At 40.7% G+C, this 15,516-nt stretch overlaps 1 protein-coding gene across 1 annotated transcript; it reads left to right on the forward strand.

Moving 5' to 3' along the window:
• Positions 1-322: 322 nt before the first annotated feature.
• LOC110714262 (ethylene-responsive transcription factor CRF1-like) lies at positions 323-2,259 on the forward strand. Its single transcript, XM_021892760.1, has one exon. It carries the CDS (start codon positions 701-703, stop codon positions 1,661-1,663), a length of 963 nt encoding a protein of 320 aa, XP_021748452.1. The 5' UTR covers positions 323-700; the 3' UTR covers positions 1,664-2,259.
• Positions 2,260-15,516: the final 13,257 nt, after the last annotated feature.

Below are 15,516 nucleotides of genomic sequence, written 5' to 3' on the forward strand. Positions count from 1 at the left end.
AGTTATGTAAAAAACATTTTATTGATTCTTTTCATATGGTAATGTTTAATACAATTGCAACAATACAATCTTATATCATTAGATCTTTTCTATAATTATCGTTTTAAAAATAAGTTTATATTGATTTAAATTTGACAAGATCTAATGTAATTATATATTATCAAAATATTTCGTACCAAAAATAATTCATAGAAAATAGACCGTAGTCTAAACTAGAGTTGTTCAAGCATTGTACTCCGTAAATTCTAAAGATTGAACAAAATACATTAAAAATATATATATAAATTGAAAATTATACTTGGCACCCAAAAATTTTATTTTTTTTTTACCAAAAATAAAATAAAAAAATAATCTTTGAAACATAAAACTTGACACCCAAATTTTATTTGAAAAAAATACTTAAAAAATTTGAAACATATGTCACGTGTAGGCAATTTACAAAAATGCTGACTTCTTAATTCCTATAAAGGCTCTCTTCCCCTGTTTTTCTCCTCCTCTCCACCTAATTTACTTCTTCTACTCACTTCACTCTCTCCTCTTTTTATCAAATCAAAAAAAATCAAATCTCCCCTTTTTTTTCTAAAACCCCAATTTTTCAGGGTTTATCGTTTCTGCTAATTACTCAATTAACCCCTTTTTCATCTTCCATTTCTTTTCTTAATTCATTCATGTGAACAAATCTATAAAACTTCCTTAAATAATGAGATCGGTGAAATACTCTGAACACCGAAGTGTCACTACCAAGCTTCTCCATTTATCTTCTCCTTCTCCTTCTCCTTCCCCTAAAATCGTCAAAATTTCAGTAAGAGATGACGATGCTACTGACTCCTCCGGTGACGAAGAAGACGGCCCCACTTGTCGTACCCGTGTTGTAAAGCATGTTTTTGAGATCCGATTCCAAATAACCCTGCCTGAAATCCCGGCCCAGCCGGTGGCCCAAGCACAAGCCCAACCGCAGCCCAGAAAACAGAGGAAATCTGGTAAGCGGGTTCAAAACGAGAATACCCGGAAATATCGGGGAGTCCGGCAACGTCCTTGGGGGAGATACGCGGCGGAGATTCGAGATCCGGTGAAACGTGCAAGGGTTTGGCTCGGAACATTTGATACCGCCGAAGAAGCTGCCGTGATCTACGACAAAGCTGCTCTCCGACTACGTGGTCCCCTCGCACAGACCAACTTTCACCGACCACCGTTTTCGGAAAGCGGCGTGACGTCACTTTCCGATGAGTTCGAGGAGGAGGATGAGGTGGGTCAGAGGCTGTGTTCGCCGACCTCTGTTTTGCGGTGTCATCAAGGAGGGGATGACGTGGAGGAGAGAGAAAATGGAAAAATGATAGAAATCGGAGGTGGGGCCACGGGTAGTAGTAGTACTACCACCCCAACTAGTACTAGCAGTAGTAGTTGCGATTTTATTGGTGACCGGAAACCGGAAGATCAGGTAATGAGTTTACCGGTAAATGAAAGTGAGATGGAGTTGGATATATCATGGTTTTTGAATGGATTGTTTAGTTATGATGACGCGCCTAAAACCATACTTGATGATTGTAATGTTGTTCCTGATTATACTTCGTTTGATCATGGTGATCTCGAGGATTTTTCCGGCGATTTTGATCTTGACGGTCCAGATTTCCTCAAATGTGAAGTTGATGATTATCTGTTGTGAGTGTGCAAGCTGCTCGTTGATTCAGTCAACGATTTTTGGGGTCGGAGTTTCTTCTATTAATTAATTATTATAAGGGATTTTGTTCAAAGTTTTTCCCTAAGCTAATTAGTTTATTAAGAAAGAAAGGAAGCTAATTATCTAAATTATATTTGTTATTATAATTAATTGTAGTACTAATATTAATGATCACTACCTTCTCCCTAAGTCCCTAGTTTTCTAAGTGTGCATAAATTTAAGCTAGTACTAATAATTTAAGATTATTACGGAGTATATGCTAATTATGCTAATTAAGTGGTGAATATTATTGGATTTGAGTTTGTACTTTTGGAAGTTTTTTTTTGGTGTTCATTTTGATATGGAGTTTATTTTCTCCGTTGCATTTTTAGTTGACGGTTTGGCAAGATTTAACTTTTGTCACTATTTACTTAAGTTACTTTGACTTTTTTTACGATAGATTTAAATAAAATTTAAAATATTATGGATATATATGTATGTTTGGTTGGACAAACAATTTGAAAAAAAAATAAAAATAATCATGTAACAATGGAATGTGCTATGTGCAAAGAAAACTATAGCTAATTGATTCGTGAATAAGAGAAAAAAAAAAAAAAAAAAAAAAAAAAAAAAAAAAACAGATGTTGCTCCCACTTGGATTGAAATACGCAATACTAATCATTAAATAAAATACAAAATTATGGTTTATATACAGTTTTGATTAGAACAACATTTGGTTCTAATTGCTCCCACTTGGAATAAAGCCATATGCACATTGTGATTTTGTAACTAACGTGTTCTTTTTTAAAGAAAATCATCTCTATAATACAGGGTATATTGTATCTCTCTTACTTGGTCCTCACTTCTGCATTTTACATTGAGTTCACGAACAAACCTAACAACACCAATTAAACCTTAGATTACTCATATCACCAAATAGAATTGCCAACAATGTACATAATATTTTGATTTCTAAATATTGTTCAAAGATTTATCTCAAATGTTAAAGAATGGAATATATGTTTGACAAGTTCAAAAATGACAGACAAAATATATTAATCACCCCATTATAGCCTAAATCATCTACCCTCCCTCAACTTACTAGAAATAAATACTCCTTGGCAGGCAAGCAACAATAAATAAAGTAGATGAATTTTTATATTTGTACTCCGTATTTTATTTAAAAAAACAAAATGCTTAAAATGGTACTGATGATGATGTTTGAAAATTGAAAAAAGAGTTGGAAACAGTGGTGTTAGTGTAAACCTGTGAACAAAGGTGTGATATTGGCCAATGTGTTGCAACTTGCATGCCCTTCCTTTTTATGTGGTTTTGGTGTTTTTTCTTCTGGTGCAAACTTTGGTAGTAGAGCTCACCTCACCACTCAACTACTTGTAACAAGGAAAGCATATTAACTGTTTTCAGCCACTGTCTTTGACCATTTTTTACAGCACTGTAACACAGTAAAAAAAATTAATTTTTAACCTCACAAACTGCTGCATATATCTATCTATCTACTTGTCTGGTTATACTGTACTGTACCCTACTTTCTGTGGAAACCTACAAGTAACAGCTATTGAAAACTAAGCAACAATTAGGAAATTTTTACCTTGGAATTGGTGATGTGAGAGCAGGGGATGAAGCTCAGAAGCAGGTTTTCTTAGTACAGTACTTTTTTTTTTTTTGACTGTGTTGTGGTAAATATTTTGTAGCCTAGAGTATGTAGGGTATTCTTTTTCCAGAAAATCCTAGACATGATGGCTGCTTTTTTTCATATCTTACTGAGCTCAACTGTTTTAACCCATCATCTTGCTACTCAAGCTACCTAGCTTTTTAATCACGCAAATTCTTGTTTCGAAGAATCTAACATTCAAATTAGGTCATAATTACTTAAAGTTACTAGAGATTTGCTAAATTTTTACGAGTTGATTGATGTTTTTATTAGCTGTACAAGTATATTATTAACATGTTATTTAGAACTTATTCTCTTTAGCTTAATTTCAGTTCAATTCAGTTTCTAATTTCCTTTTCTCATAAACAATTCAGTTCAGCTCATTTTAATTTAGTTCAGTTCGGTAATTCATACATACCCTTATACTATTCTCCATGCATGCTAATTTAAATGAAAAATATACTATCACTACCTCAAATATATGTAGTTACTACTAGTATTTGGATTAATGTAAACGAGTAATGTGTTGGTCTATTTTGACATTACAGAAATAATTTAGGTATAGCCGTTATATCAAATTAAGTTACTCTCAACTTAATTGATTAAAGCTAATCATATTTAGAGAGGATGTCACCCTGGAAAATGTTCAATAAGATATTGGTGTTTTGATCAACTTTAAGGTCATATCAACCAGTATACTAAACAATGTTCAATACTTTGTGATATTCTTTTTAGTTGCCTAGTAGGTATATCCAACAATAATGCATCTTATGGATCTCTGGTACTTGAAAGTTGAGGGGAAGGTTATCACACCCCAACCACATCAGTTCATTTGAAAAATCACAAACTAGAAATTTAGGATTTGTTTTGAGTTACTGAAAACAACTTAACTGAACTGAATAGAGATGAAATGAATTGTTCATGAGAGAAGGATATTAGAAACCGAATAAAGCTAAAATGAATTGTTTATGAGCGAAGAAAATTAGAAACTGAACTAAACTGAACTGAAATTAAGCTAAAAAAAATTGATGTGGTTGGGTTGTGATTACCTTCCCCTCAACTTTAATAATAATACTTCGTAAAAGTCAAAAGCACATACACTACCTCTAAACATATACAAAAAAACCAACCTATAAACATTTTCTAAAAATTATCCATGGATCAGTTTTATTATATGCTAATTTAACGCAAGATTAGCTAAATAAACTCGAACAAAAACAAGACTAACATTTATAAAAATAAACCTTTTGGTCAAATACTAAAACACAAAAAGGGGGAGCACAATGTCTAGTTACTGTTGAGAATGGGGTGGCAAATTAGATCTCCACTAGCAAGTTGTAATGCTCTTTATCTACATATGAGCTTTTATAATTTTGTTCAGAATTTTTTGGCCTTAAAATTTCTCCTATAAACCCTACAAAGATTAATGAATAATCATAGCAGGCTCCACCTTATAATCTTTGGGGTGGTCCTCTCTAAATTCTTGTCTCTTTTTAACAAATTGTATCTCTTTTTTGGTTTTATGTATTTGTAATTATTATGTATGCATGCAATATTATTTAGTTTTTATATACAAACCAATCTAATTTAATGAAATTTAATTGCATAATCCGTATTGGGTAGCAACTAGTCAGGTACTTTGAATCGCTATGTTGGTTAAATCTTCTCCTTGTAAATCCAATCCCTTTCAAGTGGTTAGGATTCTTTGATTGGGATAGCTCATTGTCCTGATTAATTTAATCAAAACTTTGAGCACATGTTGTTCTCTCGGTTCTTTCTCTTGTGAATTGTGAAATGCACAAAATGTGTTCTTGGCAACACGTTGGTTGTCATGAGATTTGAGTTGTAAGATTTACGAGAGCAATTATGCACTTTTTGGATCACTGTACTGGGTGTAATTTCGACATTAATACTTGTCATTGAAGGGCTAATCATGTAACTGTTATCGAGATTTGTTGTGGGTGTTGTATCTTGTAGGTGTTTATAAGTTAGAATTACGTATCAATATTTTACAAGATAGAAACGAGGTCATTAAATCGTATGTACATGACTATTACCCTTGCATAGTTGCATGCTCTGCCAATCCATAAGTAAATGATGGTGCAAGGTTCATATTATTGTATGCAAATATACAACAATTTGCATCTAATAACAAGGTAATGGCTTTGATCATGGAAGAGCTATATTCTCATTGATCAAAATTCACACACATGTATTAGCCTAGTGTCAATGTATATGTAAACACGTTGAGTTAAACCGACTATTAATAACATTGAAAAATCTTTAAATACTCTCTAAGACAAGTGGCAAGGAAAAAAAAAAAAAAAAAAAAAAACCAAAGTGAGTACTTGTACAATAAAAATTAGCATGGAATGGAGTAGGATTGTATGTCATAGTCAGCAAATTTTAACCAAAAAAAGTGCACGGAGGAGAATTCTGGTCCTTGATAACAAACTTATGATTAGGCACTGCAATCTTTTTTTTGTCGCTTTTTGTCGGCTGTCCTCCCAAATCTTCTTCTTCCTTCTCTAATCTTTGTTTCTTTCCCTAATTTTTAATTACAAACAAAAAAATTAACAACACTTAATTATTTTAATTATGAACAGTAATACTAAAACCAGTAAAAATAAAGGCAGTAATACAGTACGCTGCGTTTTGGGTTCTGGAGTAATCCATAAGTTGCTGCTGACTGCTGCTGCATATTCACAGAATCACATAAGCACGCTCCTGGGACCAATCACTTTATTTTGGAGTTTAATTCAAATAAATTTAATTAAAAAATAAAAAGGAAAATTTTGGTGGCGGGTAATGGGCCCAAAAGCTGCGAGCATAATCTTGGGCTTGATTCTTGGGGCTGTTCTTTGACAGCTAATGGTAGAGGCCCACTGAATGGTGGGCCCGTGGGCCTACACCATTGTAATTTTCTTTGGCGGAGAATTATCAAAATACTGGGCACCATTTGCATTTGTGAATATTCAACTTGCGGATGACTTTGTCAGAGGTAATTAACTACTTTGTTTTGTCTCTTTTTTCGGTGACTAATGCTATCTTTATGAATTAGTACCATATCATCAATAGTTAATGAAAGTAACTTCTCACTGTTGCATCTTGTTAAGAATTTAGATCTTTCACCCTATTACTTCATTACTATAGGGACCCCCTCAAGTTGGTCAATTTTTGCAATTGATACTCTTGGAGTACCTAATATTGTACTCTAGGCCCAACCTAAATTAATGGGCTAAAACCCAACTAAAAGAAGTGCATGTGAAATTTTATTTTACGAAATAACAAATAAAGTAAATAAAATAACTTAAATTGTATATAAGAAAGATAGACTCAAAATGTCAAAATCAAACCATTTTATTTATCTCTCCACTCACTTTTCTTTTTTCTCTCTCAGTTTGAAATCACAGTTTTTCTAATTGAAATGGCGTGAAAAATCTTCAATTGCATGTCTGCAAAATATTGAAGACAAAATTCCTACTCAAGCAAGCCCAAAACTAACATAAATTAATACTTGAAGTAAGTTTTTAAATAATTGTAAATTATTTTGCTAATTAGCTTTGAATTTGTGATAATTTTTGTATTTTTAAAAATTTAATATGCAATTAATACATGCAGATATGATGTAGTAGATGAAAATAAAAAAGGAGATAAACAAATTTCGCTTCTACATTTTGAATTTTGGCTACTGTTATCTCAAGATAATATTACTGTTCTTTAGATCTTATGTTATTTTGTGTTTAATTTGTGTTATTTTAGTCTTTGAAAGTAGTGGTGGGGAATGTTATTTTGTAATTTAAATGAAATTATTTTACTTAAAATCTAATGTTATTTTGCTTCTTAGGTTTATGTTATTTAATTGTGTTCTTGTGTTATTTTATTAAAACCATGTGTTATTTTACAGTCACCATATGTTATTTTGATAAATACAATTATGTTACTAAATTTTTCGTGCCTACAATTGTGTTACTTTGTATATAATCTTATGTTATTCTTTCAATATTTTTATGTTATTCTGTACATTTAGTTTTATTCTACTGCTTTTGTTTGATTGTCTTCTTCGCACTTATCTCCTTCTTTAAACTGCCATCATTAATGGCATTCCAATATGCTTTTTGAGTTTCTCTCTCCTTTTTTTTTTCCCCCTTTCCCCATCTTAATTGACTGATTTAGGGTATTATAATCCTTAATTTTTATCAAATTTTCTTTCTTCTGTTCTCGTTTGGGGATATCTTTTTTTTTTTATTTTTTTTAACAATTGTGAAGTTTTAATCCCGGAGTACTGTTTCGGGGTTTTCTGATGTCCTGCGGGAGAGTTACAATTCCGAGACTGGAACCGGACGCTTGTACCTGCAAAACAAACGGATGCTCCAGATGATTGGAGATCCGCCTCCGACGGTCAAGTTAGTACTTGATTAAGGAGTAATTAATGCGGAAATTAAAGTGATTGGGCCTCTCTAGGTGAGAGAGTTTAATGTGTGTAATCTGCGTAATCTCCCTTAAGAGGATTAAGGGAGGTATTTATAACCTCGGGAAACGTGCCAATCTAGGTTTAGGTTAACCTTGGGCTGATTGGGCTTCCCTCGGAAGTTGGGCCTGGGTGGCCGACTTCTCCATTAGGCATGGAGTATGCCACGTGTCATGACATAATAGGTCCAAGGCGGACGAACAAGCGTGTGCCACGTGGCAAGCCTTGAGAGGTCCAACTGGGGAACACTTGGCAGGACCTGATTGGCCCACGTGACGCATTCCGATTGGTGGGAGCAAAAACCCCTAATCATTTTCTTCTCACAGGTGGCACGTGACTGGTCACGTGTTACCTGTGACAGGTATCACCCTGTAACAGGCGACGACCTGCTACAGGTGTCACTCGGCGAGAGGCCGAGAGATTCTCCCGCCAAAATTTTGAATTCTGGAAGTGACCCTTCGCCTTCTCACTTCGCCTATATAAAGGAGTGTTGACTTCGGTCATTTTCACACTTGAAAACTTTGTGAGAGAACATTCGGACCCCTGAACTTGCTCTGACATTTTGGACCCTTTCTGCCTACCGCCTGCTCTGACAAGCCGACTGCAAAGGATTTTCAGAACTTCATCAATCGTCACTCGTTCAGGTAACCGTCGGTTCTCTTACTCTTAATTTTCTCTTTACTTTATTCTTTTTTGAAATGGCACCACGGAAGCACACGACACGACCTAGGTTAGTGATCAGTCGGTCACCGGGGACGGCTGAATCTAGGACTAGGAGTGCCGCCTGCCCTTTTCTGGACCCATCTTTGCCCTTTATACAAAGTCCGACTGTATCTGTGTCTATGCAGAGCATGATGGCCAGAACAAAAAAGACTGCCAGGATCTCAAACTCAGACGGCTCCTCCCACAGGGTGCCGATTAGTGAAACATCTGACCAGGCGCCAGATGTGGAAGTGAAACAAAGCGGCTTGAAAGCCGGCAGTTCTGAGGGAGGAGTCAAAGTGACCCCTTCCCATTTTACAGTTGACAATTCTACATTCTCTCCTGCTCCTTTTAAAGGAGAGGAGGCGGGCCCCTCCGGGAGAGGGGAGGAGTCGTCCTCTTCGGATTCGTCAGAGGACGATTCCGAGTCTAGCTCTTCTGGCCATGCTTCTCTGGACACAGAAGAGAAAAACAGTCGCCTACAAGAGGCGAGGCTTTCTCACGCAGTTGAGAAGGGGGACGATTGGGCGGAGCCATCCGCCTCTCACCGAGAGCAAAATACCCCCTACTACTGCACGGTACCTCGGGGCCGGATCACAGCCATGCAAGAGAAAGTGGAGAGCTTTATCACAAACCACACAATGGGCCCCGACTTTTTAGTGTTCGTGCCGGATCCAGAAGACACAGTCCTCTGGCCGGCTGGTACCAGTTATGATGGCGCCTGCTTTGGCTGCTACGAGGCGGCCATCAAGGCTGGGCTGCGCTTCCCACTACATCCGGCTGTTCAGCGGATCTTGGATGGGTATGAGTTAGGGTTATGGCAGTTAGCCCCGAACTCCTGGGTCAACGTACTCGGCTATGTGGCCGGGTGCGAACTGCACGGGGTGGAGCCGAACTTCGAGGCTTTCGCCCACATGAACTACCTCAGCCGGACCCCTAAGGCAGGCGGTACCGGCGGGTATCAATTAACGAGCCACAGGGGCTACCTCATGACGAGAGGTAAAGCAAACAAATGGAAGGACTGGCGGAGCACCTTCCTTATCATTGAGAGTTCAGACACAGAGCTGAACAAGCGCTTCAACAGGTGGAACAGGAATCCGCCCCTTCTTGCAGGCGGCCGCAGCATGCCGCCTGTTCCCCCCAAGGCTAAGAAAGAGATCCTAGATAAAGGACTCTTCAAAGTAGAGTCGAAGGTGAACTCTACTTCAGGGGTACGAGAGCAAGTACCCCTGCACTGCGTCCCGAGCTTCAAATGGCTCTACGACGAGTACTTTTTGGCCGCCTGTGGCCTCAGCAGTCGGTGCTCAAGAGGTAGCCGGCCTGTCGAATACTCTGTTGTTCCATGCATTTCTTGTTATGACTTTTATTAACTTTGCTATTTGTTTTTGCAGCGGACGCCATGAGCAAAATTACCGCCTCCAAGACTGCGGCGACCATGTTGCGGGCCTCCATCATGCAACAGTCTTCAACCGAATCCCCCAACAAGGGGGAACCCTTGGTGGGCTTCGAACCTTTCACCCTCTTTTTGGAGTTGTGTTTATGCATATACTGACTCTTTTCTTCTTTTTTAGACGGGCGCTCCAAGAGCTTCTTCTTCCCAACAGCCGGACCCCAAGGCCCGGAGGACGACTGTTGCGTGCTCTCCTGGTTCTGCCAGGAAACATGTGGCGGCTGAGAAACAGCCGGCCACTTCTTCTAAAACTTCAGCTGGGCCACCTAGAAGTATGAAATTATCCTTGTAAATTTTAGACTTGCTCCCTTCTTTACTAGGTCTAATCCATTTGTTTATGCTTGATGCAGCCGGCCCTCAGGAGCCTGACTTGGTCGAGGTGGCCAAGTCTATGATCAAGGTCGTTCCTCCAGCTGAAAGGGAGGCGGTCAGGGGTGTCGGCACCCTTGACCTAGACGGGATTGCAGGGGTCCTTGCTGAGGTATACTTAGCATATTTTTGAGTATTTGAATTCCAGGACGCCTGTTTTCTTTTTTGTTTGGAAACTGACGCCTGTTCCCCTTTTTACTTAGGCCCTGCTCCGAGTGAACGGCCTTCGCAAGCCGCTTGACCGGAAGAACAAAGAGGTAAAGGCTGCAAAAGCTATGGCCGCCTCTGACTGTGATAAGGCAATGTTTCAAATTGCCCAAAATGAAGTTCTGACCATTGATATTCTTTATTATCAGACGCAGGCTACCGCCGCTATCCGGGCTCAGTTAGAGGCGGCCCAGAAGAGGAATAGCGAGCTAGAGGCGACCATCAACAACCTCAAGGCCGAGCTGAGACCTCTTCGCCAAAAGATGTCCTCATACGAAACCTTGGAGAAATCCTTGGCGAGCGTAAAGGTACGCCTGGTGACCCTGCGCATGATGGAGCTGGTCCGGGAGATGATGGAAGACTCTGCTCAAATCCAGCGCATGACTTGGGGCCGCCTCTTCCCCAATGCCGACTTTGCCTCATGGGAAAAAACGTACCGCCAGTGTTCTGATAGATATAATCAAGAGATCCTGGCGGCTGTTGAGGAAGAGGCGTTGGAGGAGGAGGAGCAACCGGTAGTGGCGCTTGTGCCGCTTGGGGGTAATGCATCAAAGAAGGATGCAGCTGAAGCCGAGTCCAGCAAGAAGAGTGTTGACCAGGCGGCAGCTGCTAATATTGAAGATCTGCCCCCTTCTTAAGCTTTATGTCTTCTTTCCACGGCCTGCGTGCCGTTTGTTTGTATTTACCCGGCCAGGGGGCCAGGGCTCTGAATATTTTGCCGGTCTTTAATAACCGGCTTCCTTTTAATGAATGTTTTTGTTTTGCTTCAAATTTGTTTAAGTATTGAATATTCTGATATCCAATTGTACACTATACCGACCGTTTTACATGGCCGATAGTTGCAGACTGGTACGGATAGTTAGTCACGCCGCCTATGCCCCTGGACGACTGGTTGTCTGTTTCCAGGCTAGACGATCAGTCGGCCATTTATCCAATCGGTATTCGAACCATTTTAAAGACTGGATCCCCTTTAGGCAGGCGGTCCTGTCATTTGTAAAATTAACCAAGTAGGAAAGTGGTTTGACCAAGTAAACATGATTGTTACCTAGTCGCCAAGTAACTGAGTAGTAGAGGTATCAAGCGGTTGGTACCGGTTGTTCCCCTTTATTCGCCAATGTTTGTTGGCTTTTAACTCATAGGTTGTTAACCTAGCAGGAGTAGTGGTTGAGAGCCCCTGTTTGCTAAAAACAGGCGAACGACTCATACCTTTTAGGCTCCATACTAAGTTTGAGAGAGTGACTATGAGTTAACTTTGGTGTTACTCAGTCGCTGTCACTCCTGCTTGAGTAGTAAAGGTACCAGGCGACGGAGGCCGGCTGAACCTTTTGATTCGCCAATGTTTGTTGGCTATTAACTCAAGAGGTACCCCCTGCATTTATCCCAAGTAATACAGGCGGTCATCTGACTCAGATGTCAACTGCTACCACTGGTTTGGTTAGTGATAGAGTTATCCTTGTCTCAAAAACAGCTACGTGGTTGCCCTTGGGGACAGTCGTATAGGTGCCGTGTAATTAGTTTATAGAGCAATGTTCCACCCAAAAGGGAGCTGCTCTCTGCGACGAATTTCATCCGGAGGGATGCCGCCGGACGCCTGCTATGATGTTGGGACAGGTCGAATTAGTTTAAAGATTGGATCAGTTGGCTTGGCGCCTGGACTGATCATTCGGCTTGTGGAATTGGTTAGTTCTTGGTGAACGTAGGTGCTAAGTAAGAGGAGGGTAGCCGCCTGTTTAGGCACAGGGTCGGCCAGGCCCTGATCATTTTTAGCTAAGTATAAGGGGGGTGGCTGTGTGCTTTGGAACCAGTCGGCCCTCTTATATGGAGAGTAGCCGACTATATATCCAGACGGCATGCCCCTATGGTGAGAGTAAAATATTCAATGGAGAGTAGTCGACTGTAAAGGTACAGGCGGCATGCCCCTCTGAAGATAGAGTAAAATACTCAATGGAGAGTAGCCGACTGTAAAGGTACAAACGGCATGCCCCTCTGAAGATAGAGTAAAATACTCAATGGAGAGTAGCCGACTGTAAATGTATAGGTGGCCTGCCCCTCTTAAGTAAGAATAAAAATTAAACATGGAGAGTAGCCGACTGTTTGTCAGTAGACATGCCCCTCTTAAGTAAAAATGAAAACTGAGTATGGAGAGTAGCCGACTGTTTGTTAGTAGGCGTGCCCCTCTTAGTACAAAATTGAATATTAAGTATGCAAACTTTTATTAAGTAGCCCTTGACTATTTATATCATTCAAAAGAAATATTTCTTAAGATTATCTGCATTCCAAGTTCGAGGCAACGGTTGGCCGTCTGGTGTTTCCAGACGGTAGGTACCGTCCCTGACCTCTTCACAGATTCGATAGGGTCCTTCCCAGTTGGGAGTTAGTTTTCCAGACTCATTAGCCCTTCCAACTGCTTCCATTTTCCTAAGTACAAAGTCCCCCACTTTGAGTGGACGCCTGTGTACTTTTTTGTTGTATGATCTAGTCATTCTCAGGCGGTAAATTTCATGGCGCAAGACAACATTGCCTCTCCTTTCAGGAAGTGAGTCTAATGCCAGGCGCATGGCTTCCCAGTTTGCCTCTTCGTCATATAGCATTACTCGAAGAGTCGGCTCGTAGTGTTCTATTGGAAGAACAGCTTTCGCACCAGAAGTTAGGAGGAATGGAGTTTCTCCAGTCGCCCCTTTTTCAGTCGTCCTAATGGCCCAGAGAACATGTGGTAATTCATCCGCCCATAGGCCGCCTGCTCATTCAATCTTTTTCTTGAGACCGTCTGAGATGATTTTATTAAAGGCTTCTACCTGGCCGTTTGCTTGTGGACGGCCGACAGATGCAAAGTAGTGTGCAATTCCTTGGTCACCCAACCAGCTTTTGAGAACAGGCGTCTCAAATTGGGGACCATTATAAAAAACCATAGACATGGGAACCCCGAACCGAGTGATGACATTTTTCCAAATGAATGAAATTACATCCTTCGTCTTGATTCCCTTTACAGCCTCCGCCTCTACCCATTTAGTGAAGTAGTCGACGACAACAAGTATGTACCTCCTTCCGCCTGTAGCAGGCGTATATGGACCCAGAATATCCATGCCCCACTTAGCAAACGGTAGTGGGCTATGAATGGTAGTGAGGTCAGTAGCCGGACGGTGAATTAGTTTGCCAAACCTTTGGCACTTGTCACATTTTTTCACCATCTCCATCGCATCTGCTTCTAAAGTAGGCCAAAAGTAGCCCTGCCGCCTTGCTCGTTGAGCAAGCGTCCTACCGCCTATATGGGAAGCACAGTAACCAGAGTGAAGATCGTCCAGTATCTCTCGTCCACTTGGTGGACGACTCCTCCTCCAAACCCTACTAAAGGGTGGGATGCCGGATGAATGCAATCAGTCTGATATTTTAGTTTTGACAGACATTTGCTACTGATGAGATCTGAGGAGCTTCCGGTATCTATGAGGATTCGGCCAACTCTCCGGTTGACCACTTTACATTCAATAACGATAGGGTCGTCATGCGGCCCTCTTATCCCTCCTAGATCTTCTTCAGTGATGACAATCTCAGGAAATGAATATTTGGAGGGCCGTCCTTGGTGAACGGAATTTACATCTAACCGTCTGATATTGTCTTTGTTGCCCCTAATAGTGGGGCCGCCTCCTGAGAAGCCGCCTGCAATGGTGTAGACGACTGCATCATATGTATCGGAACTGTCGGCCTGTTGATTCTTTTTGGCCGACTGCTTTTTCGAGGAAGTGTTCCCCGTAGATTTCTTGACATAAGTGTCAAGATCACCTTGCTCAGCCAGGCGGTCCAGATACCGCATGAGACTGATGCATTCATTGGTGTGATGACCAACATCTTCATGATAATCACAAAAATTTTCTTGGTTCCGGTTGTTTGCAGAACCCTTCATGGGGACCGGCTTCTCAATTGAGATCCGTCCCTTGATTTCCTTTAGGATAAATTGGCTATCCTTGTTAAACGCATACTTTGTGGAGTATGGTTTGAATTCTTTTTTCTTTTTCTGGGCCGGCTGTTTAGAGGAATCAGCCACCCAGACCTCTTTTCTCTTCTCGTCTTTGTTTGACGACTGTTTCTGTCGTCCTTCTCTTTTGTCGGACCTTTTCCCGTCTTACTGTTTTACCGTAATACAAATATCAGTCGCCTGTATATAGGCTTCCGCTTCAATCAAGGCCTCTTGAAGAGTCGCCACCCTCTTTCGGACCAAATCAAATTTAAAGGTCGACCCGTCTTTGAGACCTCTGAAAAAGTCAGTATAGGCTACTTCATCCGGTAACCCTTGAATCTGTATTCTCATCAGGTTAAACCGCCTGATGTAAGAACGAAGCCCCTCCTTCTCGCCCTGCTGAATTGTTCCTAAATCAAGGGTCGTCTTCTTCGCAGGGATGTTCATGGCGAAGTTGGAGGTGAATAAGTAAGCAAGCGTCTTGAAGTTATTTACACAACCAGTCGGCAGGTTGTCGAACCATTGTTGTGCGATTCCTTTGAGAGTCGCTGGGAAACACTTGCACCAAGTGGGATCATCCAACCCTTGAAGGTACATCAGGTTGGTGAATGCCATCAGATGGTCTTCTGGGTTAGTAGTGCCGTCATAGGCGCCTACTAATACATTTTTCACTTTGGCCGGCTGAGCGGCTTCAGTAATTTCCTTGGAGAAGGCCGACGGCTGTTCACCAAGTCTAAGAAACCGTAGCTTCCAGTCCATAGGTTGGACATTTTTTGCTGCATGTCCACCAAACGGAGGTGGCTGTAAAAAATACTGTTGTTGCGGTACAAACGGTAAGTTTGGTACCGCCTGGTCGCTATGAAAGCCGGACTGACGGGAGGTGCCGCCTGACTGACTCTCATGATACGACTGAGTATGCCTCATCGAGGTATTTCGCAGACTGTCTTGGAAGTTTGAAGTAGAGGCCGACTCTGACAATCGGTCACTCTTCTTCTGTTCTAGCAGTAGCCGAGCGTGTGTGTATGTTTTCCTCGAC

This window comes from Chenopodium quinoa, unplaced genomic scaffold (assembly GCF_001683475.1).
Source record: "Chenopodium quinoa cultivar QQ74 unplaced genomic scaffold, ASM168347v1, whole genome shotgun sequence".
Classification (NCBI taxonomy): domain Eukaryota; kingdom Viridiplantae; phylum Streptophyta; class Magnoliopsida; order Caryophyllales; family Amaranthaceae; genus Chenopodium; species Chenopodium quinoa.

Coding starts and splice junctions, on each gene's coding strand:
- LOC110714262 (XM_021892760.1), top strand. CDS start 701: ATGAGATCGGTGAAATACTCTGAACACCGAAGTGTCACTACCAAGCTT.